This window comes from Gymnoscopelus braueri (assembly GCF_963280865.1).
Source record: "Gymnoscopelus braueri genome assembly, chromosome: 9".
Taxonomy (NCBI): Eukaryota; Metazoa; Chordata; class Actinopteri; order Myctophiformes; family Myctophidae; genus Gymnoscopelus; species Gymnoscopelus braueri.
The window spans coordinates 14,174,422-14,196,427 of record NC_137610.1 but is presented as its reverse complement, the minus strand read 5'-3'; the positions used below and the strand labels follow the sequence as shown (position 1 = coordinate 14,196,427).

The 22,006-nt window shown below is 45.1% G+C and overlaps 1 protein-coding gene across 1 annotated transcript in view; it reads right to left on the bottom strand.

The window, feature by feature from the left end:
* iqsec3b (IQ motif and Sec7 domain ArfGEF 3b) overlaps positions 1 to 22,006 on the bottom strand; it is a gene marked incomplete at both ends in the record, with an annotated part of 44,310 nt that overhangs the window by 19,532 nt on the left and 2,772 nt on the right. Inside the window, 4 exons of the mRNA XM_080438037.1 lie at positions 625 to 1,301; positions 1,973 to 2,380; positions 3,831 to 3,957; positions 12,860 to 12,934. Coding sequence (XP_080294163.1) covers positions 625 to 1,301; positions 1,973 to 2,380; positions 3,831 to 3,957; positions 12,860 to 12,934 — 1,287 coding nt within the window. The remainder of the gene's footprint in view (positions 1 to 624; positions 1,302 to 1,972; positions 2,381 to 3,830; positions 3,958 to 12,859; positions 12,935 to 22,006) is intronic.

Genomic DNA, 22,006 nt, shown 5'->3' with positions numbered 1-22,006 from the left:
GGACCTTGGAAAAGGACACAATGTCATTGATGCACATGAGTTAATTTACTTTAATTGGTATTAACTAAGAAGTGCAGGTCAACCGTGGGCTCTATTTATAGATACAGAGAGACTACGTCACATTGTTCATGGCCTTTTTTATCTCCCGCTCCCATCTCTCCCATCTGTCATTTCTAGGCTATTCTTTATCATGGACAGTGGACACTGATGATGACAGAACAGGGTGGTGCTGAATGGACAGCTCCTCTACACTACTACACTAATGGTTGGCTGGGACTTGAACTGAGACCCAGGTTGAAGACTTTTGTTATTGTGGTTGTGTGTTCACATTGGTTGATATTTATTTTTGTTTTGTTTAATTTCCTCTATATACCATTTTTTTCTAAATGTATTTGTTTTTCTGATACAATGTGTTATACTCTCAGAGGCACAGAACACCCCAAATCCCACCCACCCGATCCTCTGAATGATGTCATATTGTAGTCTGTAGCCAGCTGAACCGAACTTTGTCTGTTCGGGTGTAGTATGCTTAGGCTTAATTCTGACCCTGATCCTGATCGTTTTCCTGATCTTGATCCTGACTGTGATTCTCATCCTGATGATGATTCTGGTAGGGACACTCACACATTGAAGAGGTTTAGTCCAATGCGGTAGAGACGCTTGCGGTGTGTGTCTGTGGAGAGGGTCGGCGAGCGACACGATGTCGGGTCCTGGCAGCGGTCTCTGGGCAGAGAGAGGACCAGGGCCTGGAGGGCCTCCGCGCTGGGGCCCCCGGGAACCTGCTGGGGCTGGGTGTACTGGTACTGCTGGTACTGGGTGTAGGTCTGGGTGGGCTGCTGGTTGGACTGGACCGAAGTGGTCGTGGAGGTGGAGCTCAGTCGCTCCGAGCCACTCTCCCCCTCCAACCCCCCTCCCCCTACGCCTCCCCCCAGAGTGGGCACCGCCGAGGCCCTCCTGGAGCCCCCCATCTCCAGCTCCTCACTGGGGGGAGGTGCGGGGAACTCCGCCTCCGTTCCTCCACCGCTCATGGAGGCTTTCCGACTGCCCGCCTCTCCTCCCCCGCCCACGGTGGTGGTGGTGGCGGTGGCGGAGGAGATGGTGTAGGAGCTGTTGCTGTCGATGTGAACCGTGACGTCCCGGAAGGCCATGAGGAGGGAGCTGGCGCTGCGGGGCATGCAGGCGCTCTCGGCGGCCGCCCGGAACGCGCCGGGGTCTATCAGCATCCCCGTGCCCTCTCCCCCTTCTCCCGCCATGCTCCAGCCACGCAGAGCGTCGTCGATGGACTGTGCCAGGGAGTGCAGCTGAAAAACGTGACCGTGAGGACAGGATACAAGTCAAAACATGGTCCGCGGCGATAGATGATACAGTAGCTGAACTGTGATGGAAAGCCACGTGTGGAGATAAAGGAAGGCTAGTTTTGAAATACTTTTGAAACTGGCTAAGTGATCAAGTCTTATACTTTGGTTGAGTCCAACCAGTATTCGGGCCAGACCTACAGCTACAGTACATCCAGTACTAGCCTTGAAAGAAACTTATAGCCAGTGCCAGCTGGCAGTGGCCGTGTTACTGGAACAGTCACTTATTAATTTATTTTATCTTCTCCCCTTGCTTACTTTTTAGTTTTCATACCTTTTGTTTCATTTCAGTGGCTTTGCAATCTAGTATCTTGCTACACTGTTTAGATGATATAACATAACATTTTATTCCTCATATCATGTCATTAATGCTCTTCTATTGACATTATAGTGGCTTTTCTTATGTGCTTGTGTCAATTACTTGGTACTCGGAAACTCAGACTTGAAAAGGTGCTAAATAGAAATACATGTATTATAATAATAATAATTGTTATTATTATTCATACAAGGATTTACACAAAATAGCTGCTGCAGAATGGCCACACGGTATAAGAGAGCTCTGGTATCAAGTGAGAACAATGCGTGACGTACTGTATTGAAGGCACTGCAGCACTTGCCTGCTCTGAGAAGCAGTCCTCCAGCTGTGTGAGTGTGGTTGCAGGGGCTACATTTGGGGCTTGGTCTGTCGCCGGAGGAGCCGCCCGGACAGGAGCAGGGGAGGCGGGCAGAGAGGTGGTACGGGAGGGGGGAGGAGGAGGGGTTTTAGGGCGCTGGGGGGGTATCGGTATTGGTCCTCCTCCGGGCTCCAACAGGGTGTAGCTGTGTCGCTGGGTGGCGTTCTGGCCTCGGCCACCGGGACCGGGGCGGCGCAGGGAGATGCGCCGTGGCAGTTTGCTCTCTGACAGCGAGTTGCGGATCTTCTGAAAGTTCTTACTGAGCTGGTACTGACGGAAGGCCGTCTGAATGCGGCGGGCCGCGCGCCTCGCGATCAGATGGCCTCCGTAATTCTGCTCCAGCTCCTCTATCTGCGGAGTGAGAGAGAGAGGGGGTGTTAGTTAGTGTCACTATCAAACGTGTCGTCAAGGGTGTGACACCGCAATAAGCGGCGGCTAAATTCACATCGGTCACGCAATGTCCTTGAAAGATTTGATGAGCGGTATCGGACTGCCTCGCAAGGCGATACCTTTCTTGCATCTTCTGCCTTTAAAATACTCCTCGGAATTAGACCCGGCGTAAACACTATCAATCATCATCTGGCAATCTAATCCTGGATGAAGGGCCACAGAGAGGAGGACAGATGGGCTCTGACACAGGTGATCTCAGAAAATGAGAAGAAGAGTAAACACCCTCATGGGCCAATTTCTGCCCTGCGGCTCAGTCCTAAATCACAGCACCTTCAAGGCTTTCTCCTGCATCATATTTTCAGCTCACGTCTCAGCTAACATAGGCAAGACCCAGAGAGACGGAGAGATGGGGGGCGGGGGGGGGGGGCATTGAGGACGAGGAGGAGAGAAAAAGGACAGCCACACATGTGCCTTATTGCAAGTACACACTCACACACAACACATATGCAGTGTACAAAAATGCATTTGCACACACACATACAATACACACAATCACATATTCACACAACCATACAAACACTTGGTCTCACACAGACAGTGTTTGTTTACACACACACACACACACACACACACACACACACACACACACACACACACACACACACACACACACACACACACACACACACACACACACACACACACACACACACACACCCACACTTTGTGTATGCATTTGCACACAAATGCATATGTGCACTGCACTCACATCCACACACCCACATGATATTGCGGCAGCACCGTAACAGAGGCAGCAGAAATAGTGGCCCCTTCAGTGGTTTGCTATGAGAAATAAAGATACCTTGAGCTGCCAAGACAAGAGCGGTTATTAGCTGTTACCATGACAACCTAGCATCTTTCGTGTTCCTGTCGCCGTGGCGATGGCATCGCTGGTGTTCGTGGGATTTTTTTGTGTGAGTGTCAATAGGGACATAAATAGATATGAATGGAACTCTGGGTAAAAACACATATCACCACACAGCCTTCAATGACAAAACCTTAGACAAACACGAAACACACCGAACTTCACACAACTCATCGATCCCGCCTCTTGCAGCCATGCCTGTATGCGCTTATGAGCCCAAGTGGACGCATATGCACGCACGCACGCACGCACGCACGCACGCACGCACGCACGCGCACACACACACACACACACACACACACACACACACACACACACACACACACACACACACACACACACACACACACACACACACACACACACACACACACACACACACACACACACACAAACAAACACACAAACACACACACACACACACACACACACACACACACACACACCACTCTAAAAGAGGCAATGTTGCATTTGAGACAGAGGTACCTGTTTGTTCTTATTCTCCAGAGTGATTTCATATTCGCTGGGTCCCTCTCTCTTCATCCCGCCCCCTGTCCCCTCCACTTCCTGTCCGCCGGAGGAAGAGCCGCCTTCCAGGCTGAGCATCTGACCGCTGCCATGAAGACAAGAATGTACTGACGTTAGTTAGTTTGTGACCTTGAACCTTCATGTGTGTACAACATTGGTTCTCAGTGGTCCTCGACATTTTCATGTTAACGACCCCCAAATTGATATGTATTTGGCCGCGGAGCCCCATCTGAAAGGACGAGAAGATTTGTGTTGTTAAAAATATTCAAAATGTTTCACATTTATCACACTTTTTAAAGATTTTTCCAAAGCTTTTGAAAATAGCTGATCTACAAGCGTTGCGATGGGACACATTGTGAGCTTGGGGGGTACCTGGAAACAATCAGGGACAGGTATATAAAGTGCCAACAGAGTTTGACGTTTGAGGGCTAGAGAGATGTGTGTAGCAGAGGTTGTTTTGAGGTGAATAGAATAGGAGTGACGTGGGGTGGCAGGGTTCACAGGAAAATAAATGGAATTGGCTTTGTAATCCACCTGAAGTATTAGAGCTAATTGGTCTGACCCAAAGTAGTGTTTCTAAGGTTAACCTGTTCTATTATGTTCTCTCCTCTTTTAACTCTATGCTTTCTCAACAACAGATGTTTTTGTTCTTCTGTTCCTCTGAGTAAGATGTATTGGGGGTTCTGTTCTGTTTACTTGGCCATTGTATCACAGTCTTGGCTCTAGTGCAGGTTTTCAGCCTATTATGTCACCATGATAAAAGCATTCACTTTAAATATAATTCATTATGTCAACATGATAAATGCATTCACTTCAAATATAATCCTTTTTACACCTGATGCTATGTTTTCCTTTCAATGAATTAGTAGTATATAATTGTAGGAAAGTCCTTGTTAACCCATCAGTTCTGATTGGATGCCCCTTGATTAATACAGCCTTGATTAGGTATTATATTCAGCTTGCTGCTTCACTCAATGAGTTTTGTCCTGTTTGTCATGAGGAGCTGTAGTGTTTTTCCCTCTCCTGGTCGTGACAGAAAAAGTGTTTTTATTTTGTATTTATTGTAGTATGGTTAATTATTGTACCATAATTGAATCTCAGTTATGTTTCCTGTTTCTGTCATTATTTTATGTTGGTTAAACGTGCAGTCATTGAAATGTAGTGTTTCCATGCAGTCATGTCCTGTTATATACTGTGTATTTCTTTGACTGAACATGTACAGTGTTTGATGGGCTATAATAATGCTTTATGGTGAACTGTTTGTGATGACTGTGCTGTGCCTGAATTGGTTTGGACAGTATTTTGCTTTATAAAGAAGACGCACACGCATGTTTGTTTGTTATTGTGTTGATTATCAAAAGATGTGTCATAAGTTGTGTTTTGTAGCCTGCCCACATATCCTGTGAGTAAAGACACTGAACAGAAGCTCCTCTGCTGTGATTCTTTTACCAGAGTCATAATAGTGCTCAGAGTTCTACTTCAGTGCAACTGTAGAGGCCCTAGACCGTTGTCTCTCCTTAGCAGAGTCATTGTTCCTTTTCTCATTCAGTGTCTTGTATGTCGTATTGTTTACTCTTTCTGTGTATTGATTGTGAATATTATAACATTTATTCTGTAAAATTACGTGTTGTGAGTTGGGTAATGTGTTTACTCTTCCTATATTGTGTTTGTTTCTTTTGATAAACATAGCCTCAAATCACATTTCCCGTGACAAATAGGAAATGTCAGTATTATTTGTCAGTAATGCTAGCGTCAGTAGCGTGTGGTGCCTACCTACCTACAACATGTCCTCTCTGGTGACTGAGCCAAGCCCGGCTTATCAAACATTAAAGAGACATTTGCGCTGCGTGTGTGTGTGTCTGTGTGTGTGTGTGTGTGTGTGTGTGTGTGTGTGTGTGTGTGTGTGTGTGTGTGTGTGTGTGTGCACCCCCCGCGCGTGCGCGCGGGGGGTGGGGGGGGGGACAAGAAGAAGAAATGAAAGTGTGTACAGGTTTGTATGTGTGTGTGTGGTAGAAAGAAAGACAAGTACGTGACAGTGGAAAAGAGAGAGTATAAGAATGAGAGAATGTGGGGGGGGGAACAAGTGTGTGCATGTGTGTGTGTGTGTGTGTGAGGGGAAAACAACAGGAAGAAATGACAAGGGGAAAGTGTGTACAGGTTTGTATGTGTGTAGAAAGAAAGAAAAACAGTGACCGAGGAAAAGAGAGGAAAGAGTGTGTGTGTGTGTGTGTGTGTGTGTGTGTGTGTGTGTGTGTGTGTGTGTGTGTGTGTGTGTGTGTGTGTGTGTGTGTGTGTGTGTGTGTGTGTGTGTGTGTGTGCTGGAGGCAGTTGCTATCAAAAAGTCTATTAAAACACTGCCATGCCCCGACACTGCATCAGAATACATTAGAGTACATTAGAATACATTAGGGGATTTAAATGCAGAGGGGAGATATTAATGCATCAGGACCACACTGCAAAGATGCCTTAATGACATGGTTAGTAAACACACACACACACACACATACATACACACACACACACACACACACACACGCATGAACACATACACACGCATGTGCGCAAGCATGCACACACACACCAACAGACACACAAACGGTAAACAAGCAGATTGTGTCTGCCTGCACCCATGATGTCATAACATGAGAGAAATGAACATCTGTCAACTCACTCAGGGACCCATAGAGACCCTACTGTACAGCAAGAGGACACACGGACACACACATTTCTTAGAGATTATTCTATAGGTTTTAGATTATAAATATATATAATATATAAATATATCAAGTAATTTGCTACTGGGAGGGCCGGCGGTGGCGGACCACGGCCGCGTCACTCTAATTCAGACAACCATAAACAAACCCGACCACGACCACGTCAGTCATGATGACGTGAAGTCACTATGACTCAGACATAACCATAAACAAACCCGATACACCCATATATAGGCATGTCACTATAACTCAGACATATCTGAATATGCCCATATATGGGCATGCCAATATACAGGGTATGGGCATATACTATGACATCAAGGATCTCCATATATGGATAAAAGGGACACAGGTAGACAGACAGATACAGATATCTCCTTATTTTTTTATTTTTTTTTATTTTTTTTTTTTTTTTCTCTAAATTTTTTATCCCGCGATTTTTGTAACCCATTTTTTTCACCCGGTGCCAATTTCCTAAGTGATCCTGGGCGCTACACCAGCCCTACACCAGCATTACACCAGTCCCCCACAGTAGGGAGGCCAGGGCCGAGCTCATGCTTCCTTCAGGCATGAGAGCCAACTGACCTTCTTGTCACCCGACAGGGGGGAGTTTCCCTTGTTGGACGTAGCGCGTGGAAGGAACACGTTATTCCAACCAGTTCCCTTCCCCTCCATCAGGCGCCCCGGCTGTCATGGGGAGGCGGTATAGTGACCAGGATTACTACATGTTTTTGTGAGGGTATTATCTACCCTTGGAGACACGGGGAGAACATGCAAACTCCACACAGAGTAGGCCCTTTTGCCAACCCCACCTAGGGTATGGGCGCTGATGACGCGGAGGAGAAGACACGCCACCAGCGCCCACAGCGTCCCCGGCGGGAATCGAACCCAGGACCTTCTAGCTGTGAGGCGACAGCGCTACCGACTGCGCCACCGTGCCTCCGACAGATATCTCCTTATATGGGCACAAAATGGACACAGACAGACGGGTACAACGGGTACTCTGACAAAGCCCCCGACACTATGACTCAGACATATCGGTCGGATTTGCGGTGCGACGTAGGTGTGAGGGCCGTGTGTGTGTGTGTGTGTGTGTGTGTGTGTGTGTGTGTGTGTGTGTGTGTGTGTGTGTGTGTGTGTGTGTGTGTGTGTCTCTCTCTCTCTCTCTCGCTCTCTCTGTCTCTCTTGCACACATTCTTGCTCTCACACACATTATCTCTCTCTGAGATGGAATTGAATTTTCTCGATCCCTCACTCTCCCTCATTCTCCCTCATTGTCTCCGCCAGGCCGAAAGGCATGGCGAGAGAGTATGTTTTCGCCCCTGTCCGTCCGTCCGTCCGTCATTCTGTCATTTTGTGTACAGCTAATCTCTGGCACCGTTGGCTTGATCGCAGAGAAACTGTGCACACACACTCCCTGGATGCCAGAGCAGTCCCTCTGCCCCAAATTTTTCACATGGGCCTGTTATAGCGCCACCAGGAGGCCGCTTTTTGCAAAACACATTTTTGGACAGTACTCCTACAGATTTTGGCCAAAAATCCCCCAAATCGGTACACAGTATCTCTATAGTCATTAAAAAAACGGCTAATTTCAGATTTTTCATATTCCATCCTGATTGGCAAAAATTGGCTTTCAAAGTTTGCAGGAGTACTCCGTTTCGAACAAAATGCCTCAAATCATGAACACAGCATGCAATTTCCGTGAAATTTTGCTCACACATTCCCATTAGGCAGAGGAAGAAATGCCATTTGAAAATGTTCAAATCAGCCTCATGGTGGCGCTGTAACAGGCCGATTCGTGTTTTTACCTATAACTATATATCAGTGTAAAACTTTGTATGCACACTCTCTAGAGGCCAAGGAAAAACCTTTGCCCTGCATTTTTCACATTTGCCTTTTATAGCGCCACCAGGAGGCAGACTTATGTAAAACACATTTTTTGATATTAAGCCTTCAGATTTGATCCAAATTTCACGCAAATAGGTACACATGATCTCTATAGTCATGTGATCAAGACGGATCTGTTTGATTTTTCATATTCCATCCTGATTGGCTAACATTGACATGTAATGTTTGCAGGAGTGGCCCGTTTTGAACAAAATGCCGCAAATCATGAACGCAGCGTCCGATTGTGGTGAAACTTTGAATGCACATTTGCACTACGTTGAGGAACAAATGCCACCCTTTTAACATTGGCATGTTATAGCGCCACCAGCAGGTCAAAATTAGCAAAACACATTTTTAGAACAAAATGCCTCAAATCATGCATGCAGTGTCCGATTGCCGTGCACAGCCTAGGAATAAATGGCACCCTTTTCACATTGGCCTATTATAGCGCCACCAGGAGGCCATAATAACCTACCTGACCTGGCGGAGACTTGTGCTCCGAGGAGCACTTTTTCTAGTTTTCTCTTTTTTTCTCTCTCTCTCTCTCTCTCTCTCTCTCTCTCTCTCTCTCTCTCTCTCTCTCTCTCTCTCTCTCTCTCTCTCTCTCTCTCTCTCTCTCTCATTCTCTCTCTCGCTCTCTATCACATGGAGGGGGAGGCACCTCATGTCATGAGAGAGTAGCAGCTCTCATGACATGTCAGGTGAAGAGCAGACTGAGATGCATTAGACAGATAGATTTAGCAGTGGGTCTTTTTTCACATCACCTCCAGCGACTAACAAACAGGACTAGGTGTACAAATGGGTGAACTATAACTACATTTTGGACAAAGTGCACAGCTAAATATTCAATAGACAGATGATGATATAAGTAAGGTAACTAGAGTTGTCTGGGAAGGATCAGAAAGAAAGAAAACAAAAATCAAACAAAAGAGTAGTAGGACTGTAGTAAGTCAGTTGAATAACATCATTCACTGAGACAGAGTGAGTAGACTAGAGCATAGCACATAACAGGGTAGAGCAAGATGGAATCCGTCCAAGAGACAGATGGAAACACAAGTTATTAGAAAGCATCAGTTAAGGGAAACAAGACCGGATCAAACACCAATACATGGCTAGACCTGTCCTTGTATAGGCAATGTGTGAAATTATGGGCAATTTGTCAGAGGCATAGTCACTCAGCAATCTGGGAACCCATCTGCAAATAAAAATGTAATTCTGAATATGTCTTGAGAGATTAGTTACTCAGTGACAGTATAGATGTAAATTCCTGGATATGAAATGTTCATCTGCAATTATCTGTAGTGGTCCCAGTAATGCTTGCTGTTAAAGTGTACTGAAGTAGCATATAACATGACATGGTTAAGCTATGCAGATTTGTTACAAATGTAGTTGCACAAGCAATACTTTCCAGTCATATCTTGCAATGTTTCATTTGAAAGTGAAGTGATTATCTCATTGTAGCTATTGTAATTATCTGTTGACTCCCCCTACTCATTCATTTGTTTTGTGTATATGTGGATGTCTGTTGTTTTGAGTTTTGTTTGTCGAAGTGATTGTTATTTGCGCTCTGACTCATGCCTCAGCACACAGAGCGCTGTTTTCTCTCCTACTCTGCTCTATGATGGATTGTTACAGTAATAAGATGTTTGATTTGAGAGACAATTATAATGACGCAAATGACACAAACTATTGAGATTTATTTAGTGTAATCAAGTCAAAGTTATTGTAGGGGGGGGTGCGGCGCGTAAAATTGACGCTTAGCGCTTTTTCAGCACCCGCCGCTTCTAAATTTCGCCGCTTTTGGGCGATAGTTCAGTCTTCTTTGACTTTCTCCCTGACATTTGGTGCCCCCCCCCCCCCCAGGTTGGTGCCCTGTGCTTCAGCACCTAAAGCCCTTCCGTTAAGGAGAATTAAATGGAGCCGTAAGGGTCCATTTGGTTTCATTTGTACACTCTCAGAGTTAAAGACGTGTAAGGGTCCATTTGGAACCCTCTCAAGGAGCCCTGAGGGTCCCTGGACCCCAATTTGAGAACCACTGGTGTAGAGCATTGGTTCCCAAACTTTTTAGCTCAAGACCCAAAAGAGAAATTAGACGTTTGCCCAGGACCCAAACTAGTGAAAATAGCAGATCTGCAAGCTCAAAACGCGGTGCGGAGATCTGCTATTTTCACTACTTCTTAAACTTTTTTTAAATTATTTATAGAATGCTATTGAAAAATGTTGGAATTGTTTTTAATTCATGAAAATATACTTTTAAATGTAGGAAACGGAAAAAAGGACATATTTACTTGTGACCCATAAAAATTACCAGTGTAGGGAGTACTCTTTGTGGGAGGAAATACAGTACAACGTTAAACCAAGTAAGTATGTCCAAATCACCCAAAACAATTTTCTAATATTTGTTACTTCAAGATGTTGCTGAATTAGCCTATCCGTTTTGGTGAAAGCTTCGTCAGCAGCAGAGTGATATCCAGGTCAACCTTTAGCCATTGCTAAACAGTAAACGCATGCCTCTGCCTCGCTGTCGCGAGTTGTGGATTATGTCTGTGTATACGACTGGTGGTCGGAGCACAATGTTGGAATTGTTTTTAATTGATGAAAAGTTGTAACTTTTTTTTTAATCTTTTGAAATATATATAATTTTTTCTTTTAATTTAGGAAACGGAAAAAAGGGGATATTTACTTGCGACCCATAAAAATTGGTCCGCGACCCGAATAAACCCACTGTTTGGGAAACAGTGAGTTAGTTAGAGGATGTAGCGGATGTAGCGGACATGAAGTAGGCCTGTGGCGATATAGACATTGAATCAAGCCAGCCAGGATGGATAGATCAAGCACTCTCAGCATTTTTTCCCTAGATGCATGACCAGAGAAGGATGTGGATGGAATGCCCTGGCCTGACAGAAATGAAAGGGTGAATAAATCAATTGGTCACAACAGTAAACATGTTTGTGCTTTTATTTTCCTTTGAAGAGATGTCCTTAATATTTCTGCTTTACTGTATCATAAATAGACAAACATGATAGATACAGACATTACCAGAATTAACGAAACATTGAATAATCACATACTGCAGTATTTCCATAAATGTTTTGCTTAAAGAAAAGCTAATAATAATATAAAGTATGTATATTTCAATGAAATGTAGCTTGTATTACAGTCTTGTTCATTGCTGCTGTTCCTGCGGTAATTTTGTATATAAACCATTTGTAGGGTTTTAATTATTGAAATGATTCATAGAAATGTCCATTTCGCACAAATGTCGTATTGTTTATGTTGTGTAAATGATGAGAGAGTTCTGCAAATTGCAAGAAGCTGGGACAAAGATTAGCAGAAAAATAATTAAATACACAGGGAATAAATGCTCAGGGAGACGTATGACACACAATTGGCCAACAAATTACCCTCAATGCTGAATGAGTAGGACTTAGATTTTTCCATCTCAATAACTGATTCATTGAAATTATCATGAGTGAAACCTCTTGTATTGCAAATAACCACCCCGTCCGACCCGCAACCGAACCCCCCACCTTCGAAACACACGCAAGCATGAGCAAATACAATGACGACTGCTTACATAGACATACACAAGCACTCATCAAAAGGGGCCTAATTAAAGCTCTAATGCTTAGGTATGGTAAGTCATAGCCAAGACGTCATCTACCACCCCCCACCCCATCCCCGCTCTCTCCCTCTCCCTCTCATTCTATCCATCTCTCTCCCTTTCTACTGCTCGCTTGCCCCATGGTATATGCATAATGTGCATGTGACTCTAATCCCAGCCTCCCTCAGGCTATAGCTATATAGTAGGTTTTTGTTTTGCTTTGTCGGTGAGCACTTACTCACATGCAATGCAAAATAAGTGCAGGCTTAATACACACACACGCACACGCACACGCACACGCACACGCACACGCACACGCACACGCACACGCACACGCACACGCACACGCACACGCACACGCACACACAAGGAGGTGGAGCATCTCACTGTGTGGACATTTAGAGGTCTTCTCAATGAGGTTGTACACATGCACGCACGCACGCACGCACGCACGCACGCACGCACGCACGCACGCACGCACGCACGCACGCACGCACGCACGCACGCACGCACGCACGCACGCACGCACGCACGCACGCACGCACGCACGCACGCACGCACGCACGCACGCACGCACGCACACACACACACACGCACACACACACACACACACACACACACACACACACACACACACACACACACACACACACACACACACACACACACATACACACACACACACACACTCTCTCCCTCTTCCTCTTCCTCTCCTTCGCTCTCTCAGGGTAGACCTAGTGGTCAGTGACAGTGTTTCTGATTGGATGTTTTGTCAGTCTTACCTGGAGGAGCCAGTGGGGTCAGTCTCTGGGTTCTCTGGGGCGGGACAACAGAACTGATGCAGTACCGTCTGACTCCTGTAGAAGGATAGTGGGACGGAGAAAGGACATTCGGTCAGGGAAGAGGAGAGAGAGGGACAAAGGAAAGCATGTTGTCACCGGTTGTGATGCCTTGTGTATGTTTCCCTCCTGCTGCAAAAACAAATAAGATACAGACCTGAGGAAGATCCTGTGTGGTAGGAAACTAAATAAAGTCTTATTATTTGAATCTATTAAAATTCTAATTAGCAAGCTCTCCACTCCTCTCTTGTTTTCATTAATTCTCTGATATTTATTGACAAGGTGCGGATCCTTGCAGGACAAATGCCTTATGCAAATATAGGTCACAGGACAATGCTGATGGTGCAGGGTATGTGCGTGCGTGCGTGCGTGTGTGCGTGCGTGCGTGCGTGCGTGCGTGCGTGCGTGCGTGCGTGCGTGCGTGCGTGCGTGCGTGCGTGCGTGCGTGCGTGCGTGCGTGCGTGCGTGCGGCTGTACACACACACACTCAGGGACGCACGCAGGCTAGCAGGACTCACGTCTAAAGCTTAATTTATAGTTTATTGCATAGATTGTCAATGCATTGTGCATGTACACACACATACTGCATGTCTCCAGCCCACAGTTAAGCAGCTGAATCAGAATTAAAAGTAGGAAACTATGTGCTGGTTCAGAATAATTTACCAATACAGCCAAACAGCTTCTCTCTCCACCCCTATTTAGGGGAGTAGCTCCCCCAAATGCTCTCTGGCTCCTGGACCCACTCATAAAACAAGAGGCCATTAAGCTTCATAAAATATCTTTAATGGTTTGGTGTCCTTGAGCTAAGCATGTCAGGCAGTCAGGCAGTGGTGAATCTCTTGGCACTGATCCAGTGAGGCGTCCATCCAGGCCTCAGGACACTGGCTGACACAGACCAGCCGTGACAGACAGTCAGCAGGGCTAGTGCTGACAGTCCAAAAATGTAACAACACAACAACCCTATATGGTGCCCAGAGGTAATGTAGTAAAGACTCCACCAACACCCCCCCTCCACACCCCCCCTCCACACACACACACACACCACACACACACACACACACACACACACACACACACACACACACACACACACACACACACACACACACACACACACACACACACACACACACACACACACACACACACACACACACACACACAGCATTTTTTTTTGTCCAAATAGAACACTCACAGATTGCCTGGAATCTGCAATGCATTCATGATTGACACAATCAGACCCTAACCTGAAATCTGTACTAATTGTAACCATAACTCAAACTCAAACTCAAACCATAACTCTAACAGAGAACACCCTACGCTGCCAGCGTCCTACCCACGAACACAGCCAATTGTGTTCCTAAGAGCGCCCGGCGAAGCTGGATCCACTGGAGTAATCGAACCCCACTGCAATGGGCAGGAACTTTACCCCTGCATCACCCAGAAACCTGCCAGAGCCTTCTTTGCTTTGCATTTTCATATGCCATCTCGCTCGCTGTGCTGTGTTGTAGAAACAATTTAATCCAAAGGAGAGTGGAATGCCTACTCTCCTTTAAATATAAAAAGCCTAATTGAGAAGTCTATATTTCTCAAATGTAGTGCTCCCTAAACTATTCGATTCACGCGTCTTTTGAAATCCACCCCATCAATTTGTAGTCTATTGACTTCCACAGGAGTGCCACTGCAGTACCATGGGGCTAGGACACTCCAATGACTGATGAGATGTTTTTCAGGGGTGCAAACTTATTGAAAAAAGAAATTGATACACAAATACATGATAGTATTTCTAATCTTTGGCATAAATTCCTCTTTTTTCCCTGGTGAAATAATGGATATTTGTGACTTCCCTTGTTGATAAATCAAACAAAATAGCCTGAAGCGAGGGGGGGGGGGGTTGCAATTCAGTCATTCCGGTTCATCACTCCTCAGTTTGGCTCAGCAGTTTGGTCACATGGGGACAAGAGGCATTAGGCCTAATTTATATTGTATGAAAGTCATTTGCCAACAAGAATTGATCTTCAAACACTTCAAGATCGTTTCTCACACACACACACACACACACACACACACACACACACACACACACACACACACACACACACACACACACACACACACACACACACACACACACACACACGTGCGCGCGCGCAGCACGCACAAAGCAGGGGCCATCCACGTACGAGTCACACATACAGATAGCAGCCATTCCCTCTTACAGCTCTTACAAAGACAGCAGGTGAATATTTAAACACTACAAGCCCCCCTGCTGTCCTACTTCTCTCTCCCTTTTACTGACTTCATCCCTCCTTTTTTTTAAAGATTATTTTTTACGCCGTGCTGTTTCGCCAGAGAGCGCCCAGTAGAGAGTAACGAGAGGAGATAGAGAGGGTGAGTTGCAGGGATTATTTTAGTTTTTTGTGAGTGAAAGACAGACAGAGAGAGAGAGAGAGAGAGAGAGAGAGAGTTTGTCCATCAGTGTCACGTGACGTCCCACAAGAATTTAAGCTTGCAAAAGTTCCTGTATAAAAAGGAAGCAAATTAGACCCCGCCACTAACGCCCCGTTTCCATCCTTTGTTCCATCTTGAAGGTTATAGAGAGGTATGAGCAGATTGATAGCTATCTGGTCAAAAGCAAACTTCTATTAGAATTCATTCTACTGTGCTGCCACCAAAATGTGCAATACCCTAGCCATTAAAGACCTCGATTCCCTATCCACACACCTAAAACTAACCGGGCTGTCTCTCAAAGTACAATTGGACTTAGAATTCTACCCCCTACCAGAGAGTCAAACAACGCAACGCATGCAACTTTCACGCCAATGACGCACACCAACCACTTTCAACCTGGTGTCTCTATTTTGGGCATTTATTTTCCAGACATTCAATGCATCACATCGACACATTGTGAGTGTGTCATCTTCAAGCTCACAATGTGAGCTACTGTTATTCAAATAGGGCTAAAGTGGTTCAAATCCTATACTAAAATTGGTTAATGTTAGGGCGGGCCGGCCGGTGGGCCAGCGGACCACTATGACTCAGACATAACCCTGTCACTATGACTCAGACATAACCTATATGTAGAGGCCGGCCGGCGGCCCGTCACTATGACTCAGACATAACCCCGTCACGTGCCCTTATATGGGCATATATTGATGACATCAGGGATCAAGGAATGACAGATACAGAGATCTCCATATATGGGCATATCGGTCAGATCGGTGGTGGGAAGTAGAAGGTGTGAGGGCCGCTATGTGGCCCAAACCTCTAGTAAATATAAATGTGTATTATGATGAATACTGAGTCGACTCCTAACTTATGACCCTAACAGGATTTAGTAAATAACTGCACTTATTTATATTTATGTGTGTTGGGTGGGTACAGTCCAATCCTTTATTACTCTTCCTTTATGGGGAAAACCTGAGACGAAGAGGTACAAGGTGGTCTCTCCCCTCCTACTTCCCCATGCAATGTCTTCCATTCAAGTTATTTCTGGCAATTTCCTCTACAGACTCTGGATCTGATCCGAGCGCAGCAGGGGTCTATGTGTGATGAGTTATATTCTACCATGATGGGCTCTGATCTCTCTCATATAGTCTTCATCCCTCTACTAAGATGAGGTGAACGGACAGGGGGGAGCGGGGGGGGGGGGGGGCAGTCAGCTGCCTCAGAGACCCTATTTCTCTTCTCCCTCATTCTCTTGACTCTGTTCTAGCCCCCTCCTCTCACTCTACCATAGCGCTCTTTCCTTCTCCCTTTCTCCTGCTCTCCCTGTATGCTCTCTCTCTATACCCCTCCACTCCTCTTTCTTCTCTCTCTCTCTCTCTCTCTCTCTCTCTCTCTCTCTCTCTCTCTCTCTCTCTCTCCCTTTTTCGCCTTATAATGGTTCATTCCGTCAGGCTCGAGCCCCTTCCCCTAGACACCACCCAGGGCTGCATCAAAGACGATGGCTAAGCAATGCATCTCCCCCCCACACCCCCCCCTGCTTTTCTCTCTCCTGAGAATGGCTGATTACAGTTCGCTCCATGGGCTAAGTGGGGCAGATACGAGACTCAGCTGGAAAGAGAGAGAGAGAGAGAGAGAGAGAGACGGGAGGGGTGGGGGATCGTCTCTCTGCCCCCATAGGCACATCCACGTGCAACAATACCACCACCAACACCCTACGGTGCAAAACACACTCACGCCAATGAACGCCTCCTTTTGCTCTACGTACGAACCTGTCATCTCTATGTATTCACTCACACGTGCGCACAAATCAACATACCGCAATATCACATAAGCATGTGCATGAAAAAATGCGCGCACACAAGTATGCAAACATATTCACACACATATTATGCATACACTCTCTTTTTAACGCACACACACACACATATGCACCAATAATCACTGACCACTGATACAGCAGGGCTGAGAAATAGCCTGCTGAAGGCAAATGGCAATCTTTTCTAGCAAGAGGTATCATAGGTAACAGCCTTCACCTGGCTTTTCAAGAAGCAACTGGTGGATCTCTGAGCTCTATATCCATCCATTCTCTGCTATCCATTCTTTATGCTATTTCTCATTGGGATTTCTCACAAAAACACATTAACTCGAATGGCAACAGATTCACTGTTAGAATATATCACTTACTCTTGTCAAGGAATAATAGATAGTTACCCCGGGCTGTGCCTGTGCACTGCTGTAGAATGCACAGCTCGACTCGGGTTTCAGGCAAGGTTATAAGGCACGTGCTGGAGAAAATGGTATAGTGCACTGCACATGCATCACACACACGCACCCACCCACCCACACACACACACACACACACACACACACACACACACACCTGCCTGCAAACACACTACACCGATACAACCGATGCATGCTATAAGATTAACATCGGCATTTATTTTTCTAACCCATCCTTTCCTCCACTCCTCTTCTTCTCTCTACACCTCCTACTGTATGTGTTCTCCTCTCCTCCTTGGTGGGGGAGGAGTCCCAGGGAGACCAATCAGGACTCCTGCTGGGATCTATCTCATGAACAGAACACATGCACGCATGTGCACGCACGCACACGCACGCGCGCACACGCACGCACGCACGCACACACACGCGCGCACACACACGCGCGCACGCGCACACGCACACGCACACGCACACGCACACACACACACACACCTCCCCTGCCAGGCAAAGACGGGTAGCGTATCAGTAACTACATCATCTAATGAGAGAAAGACCCAGCTGTGCGTGCGTGAGTGTGTGTTTTATCTAACATAGCAGCACATCAGAGGCTCACAGTTCTCCTGAGAGCTTTCACATCTCGTACAGTAATTAACGGCGAAACCGAATTACACGGGCAGCGACCATGTCTTGTCAGCTGTCTTGGGGAAGCTACTCTGAAAATGTATTTAAAGCTACAATCCATAAGTTTTATGTTGGTCATCTCCCTCTCCCGACAGAGAGATGTAACTGCCAAACTACAATAAAGATGGCTGCGTGCGCATCTACTGTCAATATGGTGCACCATCTGCTTCAAATCACTTTATTGACAAATTTGTCCTATACTCGCATGTATGTATTCTGCAGCAGAAGATTTCGCAAACCTCATCCCCATTGCTGTGAGTTTTCTAGGTGTGCCCATAGATATAGAAACCTAGATTGGCCGCTGCGGTTCATTGGAGCGACCTGTATCCGCGGCGCCATATTCGGGAAGGCACGCTGCCACTCAAAGTGACTAACTGGCCAATCACAGCGTGTCTTTTCCGGGACTTGTCAGAATCTAGTTGTATAAAGATTTTTGGATTGTTTTATACAATTCTGCCAAGTCCTGGAAAAGACGCGCTGTGATTGGCCAGTTGTCACTTGATAGGCAGTTTGCCTTCCCCAAAATGGCGCCTGCAGATACAGACGCCCCAGAGTCGGAGGAGGCGTCTACCTTTATGGATGTGCCTACAGCAAACAGCCAAAGGGTGGACAGTGTAGCCAATGAATACGATGGGGGTGTAGTTTGCAACATTTTCTGGTGCAAAAGACATAGGTCAAACTTCTTCAATGTAGGGAGACCACCACCAACCACAGCAGATGTGCTAGTTATATTGTATTAACATATTCTACCATACAGATCAGTTCATCTGGTTCGTTTTTTTCCAAGTCCTAGTTTGTAGCTTTCAAGTCTTGAAAATATGCATTCATGAGCTATTTGTTGCTTTAAAAGTGTTGCTGCTTCTACTCTCAAGAATAGAAAATAATAAAAATCTGGCAGAGCCGATCCCAGGTGAATAAACTGCATCTCTGTTATTGAAACCTTTCTGCTGATTTTATTGCAGTACCTCTGACCCATATTTTTTACTTAAAGACGGGGTGCCGTGATTTTCAGTGATCCCCCCCCCCCCTAAAACATAATCATCAGGTATTATGGTTATACTAGGAGGAAGATTTTTTTCAAAAAAGTGTACAGAAATTGTTAAAATTATGTTTTTATGTGGACACGCCTCCAGTTCATTAAGTATACCTGGTTCTCACCTTAGCACCTCCTCCACCACCTTAGCACCACCCACCTGTCCTAGTCCCTCCTCCTCCTCATGCCCACACCTGTTGTGTTATGATAATGAGGGGGAGGGTATGTTTTTACTATGTCACTAAAGCGCTGTTTTTCTATTGGCACGTTTGACCCTCAAGGTTTCAGCCTCCAGGTAGAAACTCTAAATAGTCAGAAAAGACATAAAACACCATAAAAACACCACCAGGGGGCTTAATGAAGTTCTATCAACCTCATAGACACATGAAAAACAGAAAAAGTGCAAAACCATGGCACCACCTCTTTAACCTTGACTTGTAACAAAACCCTGGAATGGGCTTCAAAGAAAGAAATCTGAAACTGCAGGCTCTCGATGCATATCTGATTTTAAAGCTCAGATTTCAGGTATTCTAAAGAATGAGATGGGAGAATGTTGATGCCTCACTGTATAATGTGATGTTATATTTATACACATTAACTTGATCTTCTCTTCTGTCTCCAGCAACTGCCCTACCCTCTATACCCCCCACAAGGGAGTATAAAGGAACTCAAAAAACGGTTTTGACTGAGGAAGACGAAAGTCGAAACGTCAGTCACCACTGCAAAACAATAAAACATGTGCAGACCAGTCGAGCGCTACAGTATATTTTATTTGGGTAGTCTCTCCTGAAGTGCCCAGGTATTATTATTTTCTCTGTTACAAGTTGGCCCTGTTGAGCACCGACGAGCCCTTCTACCTATACTGGCTGAAGCGTGCTAGACTTCTCTTTACCTATATGTTCTTGTCTCGGTTTGTGTCTTATGTTTTAAATGCAGCCATTTTGGCCAGGTCTTGCTCAAAAATAAGATCACTGATCTCAAGTGACTACCTGGAAATTAAACGTAAAATAAATAGATATTGGAGTTGCCCACTAGTGCATGAGCACAGCCTGAACATAACATAATCTGATATCTGGACCATGCAGGCAATACAATTTCCAACCAAATATATATATTAAAAAAAAAAAAGCTGTCTGGGTCAGTGTTAATTTTGACAGCAAATTCCGATTTAGTCTTAGTCTTTTGAATAACACACCATTTAGTTTTAGTCCTATTTTAGTCATCTGAAATTGTTTAGTCTAAATATCAAAATCTTAGTCTTTTAGTATAGTCTTAGTCAACAAAATTAACTGGTCTGGGTAAAACTTGAATGCACCTCAACAATGTCTTCATTCTAAACCATCAACCTGTCTTTAGTCTTAGTTTTAGTCAACAAAATTAACACTGGTCTGGGTAAAACTTGAATGCACCTCAACAATGTCTTCAAACTAAACCATCAACCTGTCACTCTTGACAGGTTGATGGTTATGTGCCACATTCCTTTAACGTGGCTGTAATTAAGCCTCTTAAAAACCTATTCTCGATTTAAGTGTTTCAGCCAACCTATATCTAACCTTCCCTTTCTCTCTAAGATCCTTGAAGAAGCCGTCACCAAGCAGTTGTGTGACTTTCTATTAAAAAAAAGAATTATTTGATATTAAGTGATTTAGACAGAGCACATCATAGCACAGGGACAGCACTGGTTGAAGTTACAAATGCCTTCCTAATTGCATCAGACAAAGGATTTCTCTCTGCAATTGTTTTTGTTAGACTCTTGTGCATTGGACTCCATTGACCATCACATTCTATTACAGAGACTAGAACATTTAATTGGCATTGTAGGAACTGCATTGAGCTGGTTAACTACAATCGATTTCAGTTAATCCTCCATGTGTGCACAGGTTGGGAACAAAGTTCCTCAAGGTTCTGTCCTTGGACCAGTACTATTTATTCACCTTATAAATGCTTCCTTTGGTAATATTGTTATGTAACACCTCATACATTTTCAATGTTATGCAGATGATACCCATTTAGTTAAATTAGCTATATTAGTTAACTAAACTTCAAATAATTGATGTCTTAATCCATTTAAACCAGGAAAGCATCTGTGTCATTTTAGATTTTCGTGTTGGCTATTCAAAAATAGCAGATATACAAGCTCACAGCTTGCACATCTGCTATTTTTGAACACGTTTGAAAAAAAAAGTGTGCAAACTGCTGATTTAGAAGGCATTTGTAGAATCGGCCTCAGGTCTTATTGGGTTAAAGACATAAACCTGGATGACCTGCAAATATCTGCTGCTAAACTCAGACAAAACTGAAAGTTATTGTGCTTGGCCCTAAACACCTAAAAAAAACACATTATTCAATGTGGATGGCATTACCCTGGCATCCAGCACCACGGTAAGGTATCTGGGAGGTAACTTCAATCATGTACTTTGAAGGAGCACATCACCCATTTTCAATCTTATCTTTCATACAGTATTTCGTTCCGCTCCTCTCCCTCTCCATCGGACCATTTGCATTCACATCCCATCAATGGATGTTACTCCTTCCCTGGAGTTGTTATACTTTCTTGTCTCGCAGGCATCCATGGAGTGTAAGTGCGGATCCCCTGGCAAGCGGATGGAAGGGTTTCCATAGATTATGTCTGTGGACTGCTATTGTTATTATTGGTGTTGTGCATCTCTCTCTCTCTCTCTCTCTCTCTCTCTCTCTCTCTCTCT